This window comes from Nymphalis io, chromosome 19 (assembly GCF_905147045.1).
Source record: "Nymphalis io chromosome 19, ilAglIoxx1.1, whole genome shotgun sequence".
Taxonomy (NCBI): Eukaryota; Metazoa; Arthropoda; class Insecta; order Lepidoptera; family Nymphalidae; genus Nymphalis; species Nymphalis io.
In genome coordinates, this window is record NC_065906.1 from 1,554,855 (window position 1) to 1,572,881 (window position 18,027).

The window sequence follows — 18,027 nt, forward strand, 5'->3', positions numbered from 1 at the left end:
TGACGAAGGTATATTGCTTCGTATTATAAAACTGTAATCCTAAGTGGCCTTACTTTAGTAATAAGTAATAATTGTAGAACCATTTCTGAAATGCTGTTGATTTGGACGAAATCAACAGCGTTTCAGAACGTATGGACCACCTGATGGTAAGTACTACATGAAATAACGTTTAATAGCACTGTCTTACTAATCTTCATAATATAACAACCATTGATGCCAACATGCGAGAGAATAATTAGTAATCATTGGGTGGGTATATAATGAACTAATAAAGGCTGCATAAAAATTGTAAGCTTTGTTATATAACATGTATCACGCGTGCAGTAAATTTTTACAGTAACAGTAACAGCCTGTGAGTGTCCCACTGCTGGGCTAAGGCCTCCTCTCCCTTTTTGGGGAGAAGGTCTGGAGCTTATTCCACCACGCTGCTCCGATGCGGGTTGGTGAAATACACATGTAGCAGAATTTCAGCGAAATTAGACACATGCAGGTTTCCTCAAATGTTTCCCTTCACCGTCAAGCACAAGATGAATTATAATAACAAAATTACCACTGAATTTTCCACCAGCCCGGATTTGAAATTACCATCATCGGTTAAAATTCACGCGTTCTTACCACTGGGCCATCTCGGCTTTTTAATTATTAATTTTGTTTTTCTTTATACTTATATATAATCTATCAAGTGTGGTATTACTGATGCAAATTGGTACAACATCGGTCAATGACGTATGTGTTTGTGAAAATGTGTCGACATAGTGTGTCATGGTAATCGTTCCACCAAGAATATTATGACGAGTGTTCTTTTGTTTCAGTACCGAGCGAAAGTGTAAAATTATTTTATTGAAACCTCCGAGCACGTACGAAACGATTTCCATTTGACATTTAGACAATGTCTGATATTTGGCAACAATGAAAACAGTGTCAGATATTTTTTTTTTATAATGCCTATAAGTGGGCGTATTGGCAATGATCCGAATCAAGTCACGTTGGTACTTCGTAGTATGACCTCTGCCAAAAGCCCACGCAGACGAAAACACACCTTTATTGCGGCTTTGAGAGTTCGAAATACTCTTGGAATACAAATTAATATAATAAAGGAAATATTTGATTTTTATTATCCCCATCATGACGTTTAGGAACGATTGAATGTCGATAATAGTTGAATTTTAAATAAAGCTATTTAGGAAATTAAATTTAGAACAGTTCGTCGAATTACAATTCAATTTGAAAATCGAAAAAGAACAACATCAACTGTCACTTATTGTCAATCTCGGCTAGAATTAATGAATGAATTATTTAAAATACTCTTTCGAGGTCCAAACCTTAAATGTTTCAATTGCTTATGGTAAAGTGCAAGATCATTAATCGATGCTTACTCAAAAGTTTCAACCTCCTCGTTTCTTTAGCTACTTCAAAGCGCGGCTATCTCAATTTTATTTTTGATGAATAAGTTCTTAGTTAGCCCGGCGTTTGGATGTTGGTTTTTACTATTCCCATGCACGGAATAGATTGTTAAGATGTTGGTCTTTTGCTTGATCTGTTTGTGTGGGATTGCGGTCCCGTTTAGCTATAAAAGTAAGGATAAAGTACAGTTTAGATGTGTGCATTATTAATTAATGAGTATGTATGCAATAATTAGTATATTAATGTATGTAGAATTAAAATTAGAATTTGGAACATTACTATTTTTAATTTTTTTATTTAATACTCAGCGTAATTACAAAACAAAAACTTTAAAATATATCTTTTAGAAGGTAGCTTTGAATGGAAAACCTTTACGTTAAATGCCTCGAAGTAAATTCCCAGCGGATCCTAGAAAGTCGTACGTACAAGCTTTGAACAAGTTCTATGACCAGCTATACTAGTGGGAGTACCTTACCATGGGGCATTGACTCGGCTATCACAATTGGACAAATTGTCAAACCATTCGTGTGCATCTGTTTCGTCAATCACGTCAACCATATATCTAGTGGATACTGGATATATTTTTTTATTAAATATGGGATTACAATTATTAAGCATATATATTGTTTTATAATGCCTTTGCCGTTTCGAGTTTCACTCGGTAGCAGAAAACTATCGAATATATTAAATAGCATTTCTGATTTATGCAGGCAAGATATTTGACACTTATTATGATGAAGTTAACATTAATAATTTTATCCCCGATTCCAGACTACAGGTATAAAACTAACACTATATAGTAAAGAAAGACACAGAAGATAAGAAAGTCTGTGAGAGAAGGTCTGTGAGACCTAAGGCAAAGAATGACTTTTTATTTTATTTAAATATTTAATGTACAACACATTACATAGTTTAAAAATAAGTCAATAGAAAGAAACACAAAAATGATGATGTCCTCCTGACAAATTTCGGCCACGGCACCAATCTCAAGGTAAATTTCCACTCGAAATTTCCTAACACTCATAATCCAATAGGACGTCAATCCGACACGACCGGAGAGGGTTCAGGCGCAGGACCAACGGCATTGCGACGTGCTTTCCTATGCACGAGACTGTACACATATCCAACTTCCAGACTCCGGGCTGCTACTGAGAATTTTTGTCGGAAAAACTCATTAATATTTATTTATATAGACGTTGATAACGTGTGTGTAACAAACAAATAAACATACACTTTCGTATTTATTTTGCCCAACATTTCGACAGTGTCAGTTTCCGTGGTTACAACCAACTTACTCAGTTTTTGAATTATATGTTTATACAAAAATTGGTCTCGACCTATTATGATGATTTGTACACTTTTAGACCGTGAAATATGTATTTTTTATTTTATTTCCGTTTTGTATATATCTTTGGACAATCAGAGGATGTGTCTGTTATTGGAATAATATGAATTCAATTCAGCTCAAATAAATACAACCGAATAATCGTAAACTCGAACTCGAACGATCTCTGAACTAAGTATTAATAAAATAATATTCATTATTGTTATATATACACTAGCTGATACAGCAAACGTTGTTCTGCCTACTGAATATTTTGGTTTTTAAATAAAAAGTAACGTATTTATTGTAAGTGTGTGGTGATAGGATCTATAACAGAAAAAGGGAGCGCGTAGACGATAACCGCCGATAAAAACAAAAAACACCAACCATTCATTTTCTCAATTCAATGTATTTGATTAATGTAATGGACATATTCGTTGTTTGATTAAAAGTTAAATGTAAAGTGAAAAAAAAGTAATATATTTTTATCCTAAAGTAGTTAATTAATTTCGAAGAGAAATTGAGTGTACGATATTTTTTGTCAGTCCGTCTTTAGCCAACACAAATAAGCTCGATGGTTTGATGGAACAACAAAAGTATCCTCGAGAACGTGCCACGTATAATTGTCCGTGTGATAAACATGGTGTGGTGTGTGTGTGACCCACACAAGTCGCAAGTCGCAAGACCAAACGATGTCCGCCTCGTTTGGTCTTACGACTTATTGATTGTCATTATACATATATGCATAAAGCCTGCGAACCACCTGCGATTTTTTTCATGTTTTTATTTATTATTGTTTTCTTAGGTTATGTCTACGGATTTTGTGTGTGAGTGTTGGCTCATTATACATTCGTCCCACATTATGAGACAGAACTTTAGAGACAGAAAAAGGTGATCCGTTATTTGTTTTCTTTATAATATTGGTAAATGGTCACCCCCACCTATATACATTGGCACTATAAAAATATGAACCATTCCTTAGATGCGCCATCAATCTTGGGAACTAAATTGTCCCTTCTGCCTGTAGTTACACTGGCTCCATCGCCTATTAAGCCGGAACACACCAATACTAAATATTGCTGTTTGGCAGTAGAATATGGGATAAAAATAGTACATACGAATGGAACATAATCTTTGCGCTGGCTATTTTCCTGTCGCATCGTTGGCCATCACCATAATTTTTCTTCTTGCGCGAGAATTTTAATTTTGCCGTGACTCCTAAGATGTTAATTTAAATTAATCCTTTTATGATTCCAGTGAGGCAACCGCGTCTTTCTATTGCGTTTCAATCGATTCAACTATTAGCAACTAACAGTTTCTATTAAAACAGACAAATCGAATTACTGCTAATTTTTTTTTTAAATAGTTTAATATTTTACACAACACGATATGATTTATTTCACACAAACTATATAAACAAACATAGTCTGTTCAAAGGCGGCGCTGCTAGCATAATTCAAATGGAATTAAGTTTTACTTATTGCATTAAATTAATAAATTTGATTCAAAATAATGATATTATTTCGAAAGGATTTTATTTTGAATATTGTCAAAGTAATTTAAGCACTTTAACAATAAATTAAACATCAAAAATGTCTTTAAAAGTTTCAAGCAATCAAAACAGTCTACTATAAATTAAATATTGTTATAATTGAAAAATAATGGTCATTGATTTAATTTTTTTTTCTTTCGACAGTTTTTTTGACGCTGAGCATATGATTATACTATCATTTCTCTGATTATACTGTCAATAGTTAACACTGGAATCATGTGTATATTGAATGTATGAAATGTATGTACACATGAATTAATTTACATGATTTATTAACTTATGTTTCAAGATTGCATTATTTACACTTGTTACAATTTCGGTTTCTTGACTTTCCTCCATAAAATTGCGATAAAGACACGACAAAGTCCAATGTAAATTGTCCCTTCTGCCTGAAACAATGTCTGAAAAAATGTACAGTTGGGAAAGAAGAGACCCGGGGAGGAACGAAATCCTTTGCGATATTTTTTCGTGTGCGAATGGACTTCAGGAACAGCCTTGCTACTACGGACACGTACCGATGAGCAAACCGTTCAATGGTGATATGCTCACACGCACATTTTCGTTATTTTGTTGGATCTGTTCGTCTGTTCTTACTGCTCTATTATTACGCATGTTTGATGCTTTATTAGTTCGACGGCCCAAATGGGCCCCCATTCGTCTTGCTGGCATTTTCACTGTAACACACACACACAAATAGACCAAATTGTTATATTTACTGATAAAAACGGTATACCGATAATTTATTTGATCTTTTAGTATTTTACCTTACCTTTTCAATATATTTAAAACACGTTTATATTTCTTATCAATTAAATAAATCGTTCAATATTTTTCAAATTTTTAAATGTCAAAATGACGTGACTCTTCTCGTAATGACGTAGACGAAAGTTCGATGAGGTTCACTATAAGTAATTATTTTGATATTTGAACAATATATACAAAAATACTAAAATCGTGATTACAAAATGCGAGTGTTTTTAATGCTAAATCAAAATAAAAAAAATATCTACAAAATAGAAAAAAAAAATCTGAAAGGGGTACCCTTATCAGCTAGCGGTATGAAATATACTTTACGACCAATTCTCATAAATGCCAAATATACATAACAAATTTCATAACAATTGGTCAAGCCGTTTCGGAGGAGTTCGACCACAAACACCGTGACACGAGATTTTTATATATTAGATATATAAAATTCTTGTGTGTATGTGTTCGTCATTATTTTCCACCTAAGTTAAGGTTTTACCTATTTTCGATCCCTTTTTTTGAACTTATGGGGTGATCTGGATGGCTCTGAGCTATTGGATATGGTAGATTATTTTTTATTTTAAAATTAACGACCCTATATTTTATAATTTTTGGAATTTACACATATTAACTGAACGTTTCGGCCTTAATATAAAATATTAAAATAAGTTTTCAATTACAATTCATTCATGTTTTTTGATTTATAAACATCTTTAGCATTTTATTAGCATACCATGACGTTTGTGTGTTTATTTTTTTAACGACATGTCACATAGACTTTTAAAAGTCATGAATAAGAATCAAATTTAAATTAAATTATATTAAAAAAGCCAACATGGCCTAATGGTTAGAACGCGTGAATCTTAACCGATGATCGTGGGTTCAAAACCGGGGAAACACCACTGAATTTTCATGAGATAAATTTTTCTTTATAATTCATCTCGTGCTTGATGGTATAGGACAACATCGTGAGGAAACCTGCAAGTATCTAATTTTACTTGGAGCAGCGTGGTTGAATAACCTCCAACCCTTCTCCTAAAAATAATAAAAACCTGCATGTGTCTAATTTTACTGAAATTCTGCGACATGTGTAATCCACCAACCCGCATTGGAGCAACGTGGTGGAATAAGCTCCTTCTCCTCAAAGAGGGAGATATAGATCTCTCTCTCTCACACCTACTCAGCCTGTCACAATAAGCTACTTTGCTTATAATAAAATATTAAAAAATATATATTTGATTAACAGTTGAATGCCAACAAATCTTTAAAACGAAAACGAGTTACTCGTTTGCATATTTACCGTGTCACTATTTTTGGTTTGATGAAATATCAAAGTCAAATTTAATAGGTACCTACAAACTACGTTTTTTGTGTAACGTTAGAAAGATTTATTTTTATTAATAAAATATAAACCGGATATATATGTTTTTCTTTATGTACATTTAATTAAACTTAACACGTAAGGCATATCCGCATCCGTATTTTCGGTTCGATGTAAATAAAATGTCAAGGTAAAATTTTAGTAGGTACCTAAAGGATACAACGTCTTATGCGTAACGTTAGAAAAAAAATTTATTGAAAAAAAGGCTATAATCAGAGAGATTAATAAGGCTATAAAGCAGGCAATCCGTAATGACTTAAGAAATTATAACACCAGAACTATTGCAAAAACCATCCAAGACAATAGGAGCCCGAAAGTTTATAGAAAAAAACTTAGCTTGGGCATGAGGGAAATAAACAAGCTGAAAGGCGGATCATGCCGGCAATGTTGTGTCTGATCGTGACTAAATTATAAAGACCGTCGAAGAGTTTTACAGGGACCTGTATACCTCAAAAATACCGCAATCGATACAAGATGCGACGGACATCAGAGCAGCGCCAGTAGAGCGAATCGAAAAAGGTGAATTACCTCATATAACACCAGATGAAGTAGAGCATGCGCTAAGCAAAATGAAAAAAGGTAAAGCCTCTGGTGAGGACGGGGTGCATGTCGAAATGTTGCAGGCAGGTGGAAAACCTATACTTGAAGTCCTTGTAAAACTTTTTAACGAAATTCACCTACAGGGTTCTACACCCGGTCAATGGAAGAATGCGATTATATACTTACATTTATTTATTATACACGATACTATATATAGATTATACACGATACTTTATAAGAAAGGCGACAAAACAAAACTGACAAACTACCGTCCAATAAGCCTTCTCTCTCAGGTCTACAAACTGTTCGCTAAAGTCCTGTGCCACCGACTCGCTAACACCCTCGACGAATACCAACCTATCGAGCAAGCTGGCTTCCGGAGTGGATACTCAACTATGGACCACATCCATACTGTTAAGCAGCTAATGGAGAAGTGCAATGAGTATAACCAACCCCTGTGCTTTGCCTTCGTTGATTACGAGAAGGCTTTCGACAGTGTCGAATATTAGGCCGTGTTTCAATCTCTCCATCGCTGCGGTATTGACAAGCGATACGTAGATATCCTCCGAGAGCTGTACAAATTCGCGACTATGCAGGTGCGCATGCACAAAAACACCAACCTCGTGTCTGTTGACAGAGGGGTCCGACAAGGCGATAACCTCTCGCCGAAACTCTTCAACACCGTCTTAGAAGATCTTTTGAAGACACTGGATTGGAGGGAGAGAGGTATTAATATAAACGGAACACGCATGACGCACCTTAGGTTCGCGGACGACTTGATTCTTGTCGCCGAGAGCACCAAAGAACTTCAACTTATGCTAGCAGATCTGCAAGAAGTTTCACTGAGGATCGATCTGAGGATGATCATGTCCAAGACCAAAATCATGACTAATCGCCACATACGTGCACCTAACATAATCGTAGGTAAGGACACCGTACAGGTGGTCAGCGATTATATCTATCTTTTTTTTTTTTTATAGAATAGGAAGGTGGACGAGCATATAGGCCACCTGATGGTAAGTGGTCACCAAACGCCCTTAGACATTGGCATTGTAAGAAATGTCAACAATCGCTTATAGTCAGTGCGCCACCAACATTGGGAACTAAGATTTTATGTCCCTTGTGCCTGTAATTACACTGGCTCACTCATCCTTCAAACCGGAACACAACAAAATCAAGTATTGCTGTTTTGCGGTAGAATATCTGATGAGTGGGTGGTACCTACCCAGACGGGCTTGCACAAAGCCCTACCACCAGTATCGTTTATCATTTGATCAGAAATCTCAAATACAGGAGATCGAACGACGCGTTGGATTAGGGTGGGCTGCTTTTGGAAAGCTCGAAGATACGTTGATATCCAAACTCCCACAATGCCTCAAGACCAAGGTGTTTAACCAATGTGTCTTGCCTATACTCACCTACGGTGCCGAAACATGGACGCTTACTAAGCATAACATGCACAAAATAAAAGTGGCACAAAGGGCGATGGAGCGTGCTATGCTAGGCATCTCCCTCGTTGATCGTGTACCAAACGAAAAATCCGACGAAAGACAAAAGTCGAAGATATTGGGAAGCGTATCACGAGGTTAAAGTGGAGATGGGCTGGACACTTGGCCAGACGAGAAGACGGAAGGTGGACTAAAGTCGTCACGGAGTGGTGGCCTAGAGAAGCAAAAAGGCCAGTCGGCAGACCACCCGCCCGATGGTCAGACGATTTTAGGAAGATGGCGGGTGTTCAATGGATGTGACTAGCACAGAACCGGGAGAACTGGCGCGCCTGTGAGGAGGCCTATGTCCAGCAGTGGATTAATGTGGGCTGAATATGATGATGATGAAAAAAAAATACAATAAAATCCAGTGTACAATTATATTACGTACTTGTTAACTATTTCATTGAAAGACAAACGACGAAATGGCTTACTAAAATAACTGCCTTTGGGGGGACTTTCTATTTGTATCCAAATAACTGAAATATTGTTTTAGTAACGGTATTATTATTAGTGTAAGCAGGACAGAAGAGCACGGCTATTGAGAAAAATAACTAATATTAGAAAAGATTATAATTATATGAAACTTGTGTTCAACCGCGGCTTCACTCGTATGTTAGGTAAGAGGGGAGATGTTGCTGTTGGTTCAACCAATTTGTTGTTATAAAAAGTCGCCTATTGTACTGCTATATATAGTACTGGGGGTAGGGCTTTGTGCAAGCTCGTTTGGGTAGGTACCACCCACTCAACAGATATTCTACCGCAAAACAGCAGTAATTGATATTGTTGTGTTCCGGTTTGAAGGGTGAGTGAGCCAGTGTAATTACAGGCACAAGGGAAATAAAATCTTAGCTCCCAGGGTTGGTGGCGCATTGGCTATGTAAGCGATGGTTGATATTTCTTACAATGCCAATGTATAAGGGCGTTGGGGACTACTTCCCATCAGATGGCCCGTATGCTCGTCCGCCTTCCTATTCTATAAAAAAAAAATCCTACCTCGGGATTCAAGCCTGCTTCATACCAAATTTCATCAAAATCGGTTCAGTGTTCTAGCCGTGAAAGCGAAACAGACCGACAGAGTTACTTTCGCATTTATAATAAGTATTTATAATAAGTAAAGATTGCTAAATAAAAACTTATTAACGTGAGCTTAACTTTTTTTATTACACCTGCCACGTATCCATAAAGAAAATTACATTTCGAGTATCGTAATATAATCTCTTGACCTTTCCACAAACGGATCGGACGCCTTAGCCCAACAGTGGGACATTTACAGGCTGTTACATTACTAGTTTATTCTAAACAAGGACATCAACCTACATTCTCACATGACGTGGATAATTGGACGTGGTACAAACAAAGACAGCGAACAAACGAGACTTCAGAGCATAGTTTTGCGAAATGAAAATACCATAAAAAAATTTGTTAACAATAACCATAATAGATCGACGCTACAGCGCCAGCCTTGACCGGTAAAGAATTTTGCATTCGACCAACATCGCTTTAAAAAATGCATCTAGAATATTCTGATTATTTTTGGGTTCCTAATTTTACCAATAGATGGCGTTGTTTACTTTATTCTTCTTTTTGAATCACACTATTGTTTGTTTAAAAAATATATGTATTAGGTACTAAAAATATGTATTGTATTGGGTGTACTACGTATTTTGTCCGTAATTCAAATTGAGACAAAGGCGTCTCGAGAATGAGTGATGTTTTATTTAATATCATAAACCTTTGTTTTTAGTATAGTCGTGTTTGATGTATGTTTCAGTAGGGTAGGTAGGTTTCTGCTCGGGTCTGCTTTAAAGAGAACAAAGTCGTTAAGACTCATAAGATTAGCAGCTTATGACCGAGATTCTTTAGTCATGGCGAAATGGCGAATGGGCCACCTGATGGTAACTGGTCACCGCCGCCCATATACATTGGCACTGTTAGAAATATTAACCATATCTTACATCGTCAATGCACAACCAACCTTGGAAACTGAGAAATTATGTCCCTTGAGCCTGTAATTACACTGGTGCCGCTCATTCTTTAAGTCGGGATGCATTAATATTAATTCTGTTTAGCGGTAGAAAATGATGCACAGAGCTTTACCATCAAATAGTAGTATATTAATGGCACAATTGCAATTATGTACACGCTCGGAACAAAGTCTACAAGCAAACATCACTTATTTAGCGGAGATTAGCGTATGCTTAAATAATTGTGGGTGGTGGTCTATTTGTTTAAAAAACAAAACGATGTCTATTTAGGTTGTCCTTGCTATCAGTTAGCGACCAAATACAAAATTCGAAACCGTAATAGAAGATAAAAATCACTCCAACCCACGCTAGAGACCGTTTTGGTGCAAATCAAATCTCTTACAAATGTTCTTAGCGAGCGAGAGAGAAGATCCGTCTGATTAAACAACACGGTTTCCAGGATATTAAGCAAGTTTCAGATTTATATTTAGAAATTTTTTTTGAGTTTTCGTAACGATCAGTATGCTTCCGATTCATATGGCTGTGAACATTGCAAGGAAACCTACGTCAATTTTAAAGAGTCAGGTCCAACTAGCTTCCCATGCATCAAAAAAAAGAGAGGATACAGGATAGTAATCGTTTATGCGACAGTATGGCTATTCTGTAAGAACAGACTCGAAAACTCACCGCTTTATTTGGGCTGAATTATATTAATGTGATTCTGATATTTTACTCATTTTAAGAGTATAATATGTTATAATCTTACGGCATTATAAAATTAAAAAAAAGTCCGCCGAGATTCTTTCGCCGGTTCTTGTCAGGGCTGGGTGTTTCTTTTCCGATGGTCTCTAATTTGACTATCTATAAGTAAGTGTAATGCTCCTATATTGAATAAACTATTTTGATTTTGATAACGTAGGAATTTACATTAGAACTTTGAAACGCGTTATTGTAGAATTAAGGAATCATAGGAATTACGTTGATCTACATCACATTAGGTCAATGTACGTGTATGTCTTCATGTGTGCGATATTGATTCAATCAGTAGGGTTATTTTTTAGGAGCTCCAACCTCACCGTAGAAATCGATCATGAAATGTCACAAAGTGACATGCGACATTGACCATAATAAATATAACAACCATAAATAGGTTGTCAACATTCCTCGGATGAGTAATGAAGTGAATTATTACATAAAAGTACTGGTCTATTCTCTATAATTACTGGCTGTTAAAACATAGTACGTGAAAGTTTATTGTAATTAATGTAAGCCAATGATACGATAAGGCTAACGGAAGTACTTAACCAGAAACTTCTAACGCAGGTAATAAGATTAAAAGTACCTAACGACTTTGTTAATTATTCCTACGCATTATATAATTTAGTATTTATGCCTAAGCCACAGGGTACCGACCTATGGGCACCAGTCAGCCAAAAATAGTATAATTTCACTATATTTTAATGGGGAAAGGGCTCAAATATCAAAGCACCTAGTAGCCTTGGATCTCTAAGTCCGGGCTTAGCTTATTTTAAAACTGCCTCGTTGGTCTAATGGCTTGATATAAGGCCGCAGACCCGGAGGTCCTGGGTTCAATTCCCAGGTCGGGCCAATAAAAAAGTTATTGGGTTTTTCTATCAGAAAATTCTCAGTAGCAGCCCGGAGTCTGGAAGTTGGAAGTGTGTACACTCCCGTGCCTCGGAAAGCACGTAAAGCCGTTGGTCCTGCGCCTGAACTCTTTCCGGTCGTGTCGGATTGCCGTCCCATCGGATTATGAGAGTTAGGGAATAGAGAGTGCACCTGTGTTTGCGCACACACTTGTGCACTATAATATCTCCTGCGTAGTTGGCTAATCTCACTTGAGATTGGCCGCCGTGGCCGAAATCGTTCTGGAGGACACTACTACTATTTTAAAACTGATAAATGTTGTCAAAAATATCAATGTTTTGTGAAATAAGTTAAAGTGTTACGTAGATTAAATTTTTGTTTATATTAACACTTTGTGGATACGTGATAATCACAGAATGTTCTGCGTTCAGACACATAAAAGACTTCGTTGATAAGGAATTATGATTATGTTTATAAAACGTTTATGAGTTTCACTTAAGTTTGTAAGAAAATAATATGATTATTTTTACCGCGATTTTACCAGTATTAAGTATTCCTGTTCCTCGTTGGAAACTTTCCAAATGTGCTATAAATGCCTAAATTTCGATTGATAGTTTAATAAACAAAATCTTTAGATTCATTATATTTGTACATAATTAGAAGATAAGTTAAGAAACAGCAGCTAATGTGGGCAAATTTCATGTTTGATAACTATAGAATACTTGTTTCCGCCCGCGACTCTCCCGCGTGTGACGTGTCATTTTTTTAACCCCTAACAATGTGTATACGAAATTTCATGATCATCTATAGAGCAGTTAAGACGTCAAAGGTACCAACAAACACGCTTACGCTTTATAATATTCGTACGGATTTTTATGGACAATAAAGGGAACGCCACGTTACTTCCGATAACATGTAACCAAAACATAAGCTTGGCAAAGGTACGTTTTTACGACAGCTTGTTAAATAAAATCGAATGATTCTAGAAATGGATTCTACAGATGGTGGGCGCATACATATAGAAGTACCCGGAATTGCATAGTAGCCGTATAATAAAACTTTTATAAACTTACTCTTAAACAAAATCCTTTTGATATTTATGTATTAAGTGTATTTGATAGATATTTTGCCTATGTCCTTTGTCGTTATTCAAAAGTACATCAATAATAACTAAATATAAGGATAACGCAAAATATTTTTAGAAATCTGTGCGTGTAAAAAAATGTACTGGTAGTCGCCTTAGTATGAGTTTATTTTATATAAAAAATATACTTTTCGTTTGTAAATAAATAACAATAACGGCCTTACTTATCAAGCGAGTTATTTGTCAAAAAATGTTATATCTTGTTCTTTCGAATGTGATATCGATAATGACAGAAAGAGATAATCAATGTTTAACTGAACGTCCGCTAAGCGACATTTCTAAGCATTCCTTACTTGTTAGTTATTGTTTATCTAAACAAAAATTTGATTTGATTTTTTTTTGTGTGCGTGTGTGTAATGGATAAACTCAAACTAATAAACCGATTTTTAAATTTCTTTCCGCTACAGAAAGCTTCATTATCAGCGAGTAACAAGGCGACTTTATTTTCAAAATCTAATGTATCAAGATTTTGTTATAAAATATTGAATAAAACAGATAATAATTGTTTATGGACAGACGGACCCGGACGAAGTCGGGGCCGCTAGTATTTTTAAATTAATACGCTACGCGATTATAATGGCTATGTCGCACTTTAGTATACTGAGCGGGCAAAACACGAAGGCGCATTTTACTGCTTATGGATTAATAAAAGCAAATAGAATTTGATTAAAGAAAATGATAAGACTTGGAATCAAATTAGAATTGTTTTTATTAAAGACCGCTAGACCCGGCAAGACGAGAGTAGATGATATTTAAGGTCATCTCAACATAAAAGGCATAATACATATGTATATCTAACACACTTTATATGCAAGATTAAATATAGACATAACACTAAATAAAAAAAGATAACATAGAATTTATTATACAAAAATATAGCTTTCGTTTGTTTTGTTACAAGCGATTTGACAAATATTACTTTTAAATCATTCCAAATTTGAATTTTTTACAAATGTCAAACGACCTATATAAATATGTATTGTTTTTGATTGGTTAATTATTAACTACGCTAACTCACCACTGTATCCTATTGGTTCATTTTCTAGTAATTTAAAGGTGAAAGGTATATGAACTCGCTGCATCAACAGTCTGGGGGGCTGCATTGTCCTTGGCCACGTGTCCTCCCTCCCCTCGCCAACTATACCTATGACTTCCATGTTCCTGAAACAATATATATCAGTGTATCTTTACCTTTACCTTTTAATAAGAGAATTAAAACTGTTAATTACTATTAACATGCAAATTTATATAATCAATTACATAAGAAATACATTACATAAATTACAATTAATAAGTGAATATCGTAAACAATTATAATGGAATAAATATGGTGCATAAAAATGGTATTGTGACAAGAAAATTAAAAATATTTCATTTAATATTAAATTGTAATTTATATAATTATTCTATTCAATTAAATTATGTTTATTCACAAGAGCGGCAAAAATACTGCTCAAAGCAGTACTTTAGTAAAATATTTTTTACTTGTATTACATTTTGCTTTTTATAATAGCCAGCATTGTTTTATGCATATAAAACATTGTTATTCTACAACAAAATCAGTTGACATGACATTTCAGACTAATTTTTCTATCAATACATTATCAACATTCTCAAGAGACAAGGGCTATTGTTATATGATTGAGTAATGATATCTTACTAGTATTTGCCCACGGATTTGCCAGAGTGTTTGAAGTAGAGGGCGGGTATTAGTTTAAAAAAGTAGCCTTTATCAATTCTTGGAGCTCAAGCTTGTTTCATATTTAATTTAATCAAAATCGATTTAGTGGCTTAGCCTTGAAAATATAGCAGATAGACAAAGTCACTTTCGAATTTATAATACTAGTATGGATTGATAAAAAGATTTCATAATATAGAACTTATAAAATTAAATAATAGTTTACGGTTCTATAATAATGTAGTAGTGTGATTTAATAGCTGTTATTTTTTTTTTTTAAAAGAAAAATTAAATGTTTATGGCATTATAATAAGTTTCGTTTTTTAAAAAAACATAGCGTTTTCAAATAATTATAGGTGATGTTTTTTTATTGTTTGTGATGCAAATTGTATTTTTATTTCAGAATTTACTTTGGATTATTTATTAATTTCTATTATAATGTCTTTGTTTTAAATGAACCTAAATAAAATATGTTTCGAATTAAGAAAATAAGAAACATTAATATTATTTTAGAACTGATTTCATAATTAATTTCTTAATAAACATAAAATAAAAAGTTCAATAAAAAAAAAAAACACAGATATATGATGTTTTTTCCAAAAATAAATAGTATATATTAAAAAAAGAGTACTTTGATTTACTTAGAATTAGATTTGGCTTTTATATTTTTTATACCACATTGTACTCACTATGGGTAATAATAAATAAACCTTTATTAATATAAAGATAGTGTAGGATGTTTCTAGATTATTTATCAAAAACACTTATGGAAATTTGTAAAAACACAGATATTTATCTAAAATATACAATCTATCTATACCAGAAGTTGATTCTGAATATAAAATCAAAATAAATCTGTATAAAATAATAGTATAATGATTGTTGTATTAAGTGTTTAGATAGTGTCAGGTGTCACTGGTTTATTTATCATAGACATTGAAGTCAATGAATTAATCTATAATATATCTATCTACATTAATTATAAATAAATATATTAAACAACTGATTAATTGTCTTATTAACATAGTTTTGTATAAAGTATTAATAGTAGAATTATTTTTTATTAATTATATTAATTTCTATACAAGAAAAACTTTAAAATTATAGTTATTTATAAAAAAAACCTATTTCTCCTAAAATAAAATTACTTCTTTAAAAAATAGAATATTTTTAGTAATCTACTAGTTTATATCTAAAATAATACTATTAAGGCTTTAAATATGCATAATATATACAAGATTCTTAAATTCTTCTTGAATGCAAAGATATTGCAATAAACTGCCAAAGACTGTTGTAAAGTAAATTAATTAACTTCAAATAATAAACACTTTTAATGTCCAAGTATGGCTCTAATGAATTATTTAAGCTTTCATTCCTTTACTACATTTAATGAGACAAGGACAGGAGCTTATAAAATCTATTAATTAATAACTAAGATTATTTTTGAAAAAAATCTTTTTGTAAAATATTGTTTTATTTATATTATTGTACTTGGTTTTCATACTACTGTTTTTATATTAAAAAAAATTAAAGATCCATAACTTTTCTCATTTTTTGTAAAATAATATACCTTGTAATGCATTTAATGTTATGCATACTGAAATGATTATAATTTTTTTTAAATTTAAAACTGGGAGTTTTAAATTAAAAAAAAATATATATAATTTAACTTACAAGTAATTTATATAAGTGTATGAATTTAAAATGCAGGAAATAGAATTATCTAACTTGTTAAGTCTATTTGATCAGGTGATTTATGTTATAAATAGTACTTCGTGTGTTGCAAGACGGAATTAAACAGAAAATAAAAAAGACGTACCTCAGAAGTATGACTAGCATCACAAAAAGCGCAACGAGAGCGCCTATCATAATAAATATATTGGGCAAATCTGCCAAAGTCAGCCCCGTGGAACCCATATCTGGGGTGATGTTATCACAAAACAAAAAAGAACCTAAAGAAAGCACGAGAAGCACAAGAGTTACACATCAGTCCACTTAACAAAAATTAACACAACACTAATCTCCACATCTCTCGATTATCAACACACAGGTTCTATTTTGCGAATTTCAACAAACAATTCGCAGTGAGCGGTCTTATTGCCCAATTATTTCACGCAGTTGCAATAGTCTATAGCTTTAACCTTGCTGATAACGGATCGCTCTGAACGATGTTTTTATTGTCTATAATAACAACAAAAACATTATCATCGATCGGAGAAGACAGTTGAGCTCGCGACGCACGTAGGAACCACAAACCACTTCGCAGAGCGTATTTGACAGAATGACAATAACGGTACGATGACAGGAGGAGCTGACTGATTGAATGAGCAATTGAGTGACTGACTGTACACTGTACACAGTGCGTACTGCAGTAACGGTGAATGAAGAATGTTCTATCAAACAACGAAAAGAGACAAAATATAGATAAATGTATGAGCGAGAAAAAGACATATTATTGTCAACGTAATTGCTTTGCTACCTACAAGAGGGCACCACTAGTTTCTTCAGAAGTTATAACTAAATTGAAATGAATATATTAAAGTGATCAATTTTTAGTACTAAACTCTGATTAGATGTTATGATTTTTGAACCATTTTATACTTTTTGCTTCATACTTATTTATACTTATAGAAAAGGTATAAGATATATAATTATAATTATTAAATATCAGTTTTGCATGTATATGTGAAATTTTAAACAAAACATTAAAATCAACGATTTATTTTTCAATATTTAAAACAATAAAAAATGACGTGTCATTTAATTCTATTATTATGAATTACAATAAAATTATTAATAATAAATGATCGTGTTTTCGTGCGGCTTAACCCGCGTAGAAATAGTTGTACTCTGCTTTCAATAGGGTTACCACAATCTTAACCTTCTAAGATCAAGGAAAAAATATGAAAGTCTTATAAAAGTCTGTTAAGTTTTTGAGATTCAGGTCAATACCGGGTCGTTAACTCCAAACTTTTCATAAAATGATAATAAATGAGCTTTAATAATTTGTACCATTCAAGGTGATTGGATGGATATAGGTACTTGTTATTATAATTTCAAGTTGTTTGCCGGGTGTCCTAGCGAAAATGTAAGATTTTAAGTCTCCGAAATTAGTACCTTAGCCAAACTTTTGGAGATTGATTGATCAATGATTATAGTCAATTCTCTATTTTAGGGTGTGAGGTAGAAAAATGTTAC

The 18,027-nt window shown here is 33.6% G+C and overlaps 1 protein-coding gene across 2 annotated transcripts in view; it reads right to left on the reverse strand.

The window, feature by feature from the left end:
- Positions 1–17,147, reverse strand: part of LOC126776217 (cell growth regulator with RING finger domain protein 1-like) — a 43,332-nt gene extending 26,185 nt beyond the window's left edge. For both annotated transcript variants that reach the window (XM_050498529.1, XM_050498528.1), the window contains exons 1-2: positions 16,649–17,147; positions 14,170–14,312 (exon numbers count right to left, since the gene is read on the reverse strand). In XM_050498529.1, coding sequence (XP_050354486.1) covers positions 14,170–14,312; positions 16,649–16,746 — 241 coding nt within the window. In that variant the 5' untranslated portion in view covers positions 16,747–17,147. The remainder of the gene's footprint in view (positions 1–14,169; positions 14,313–16,648) is intronic.
- Positions 17,148–18,027: the final 880 nt, after the last annotated feature.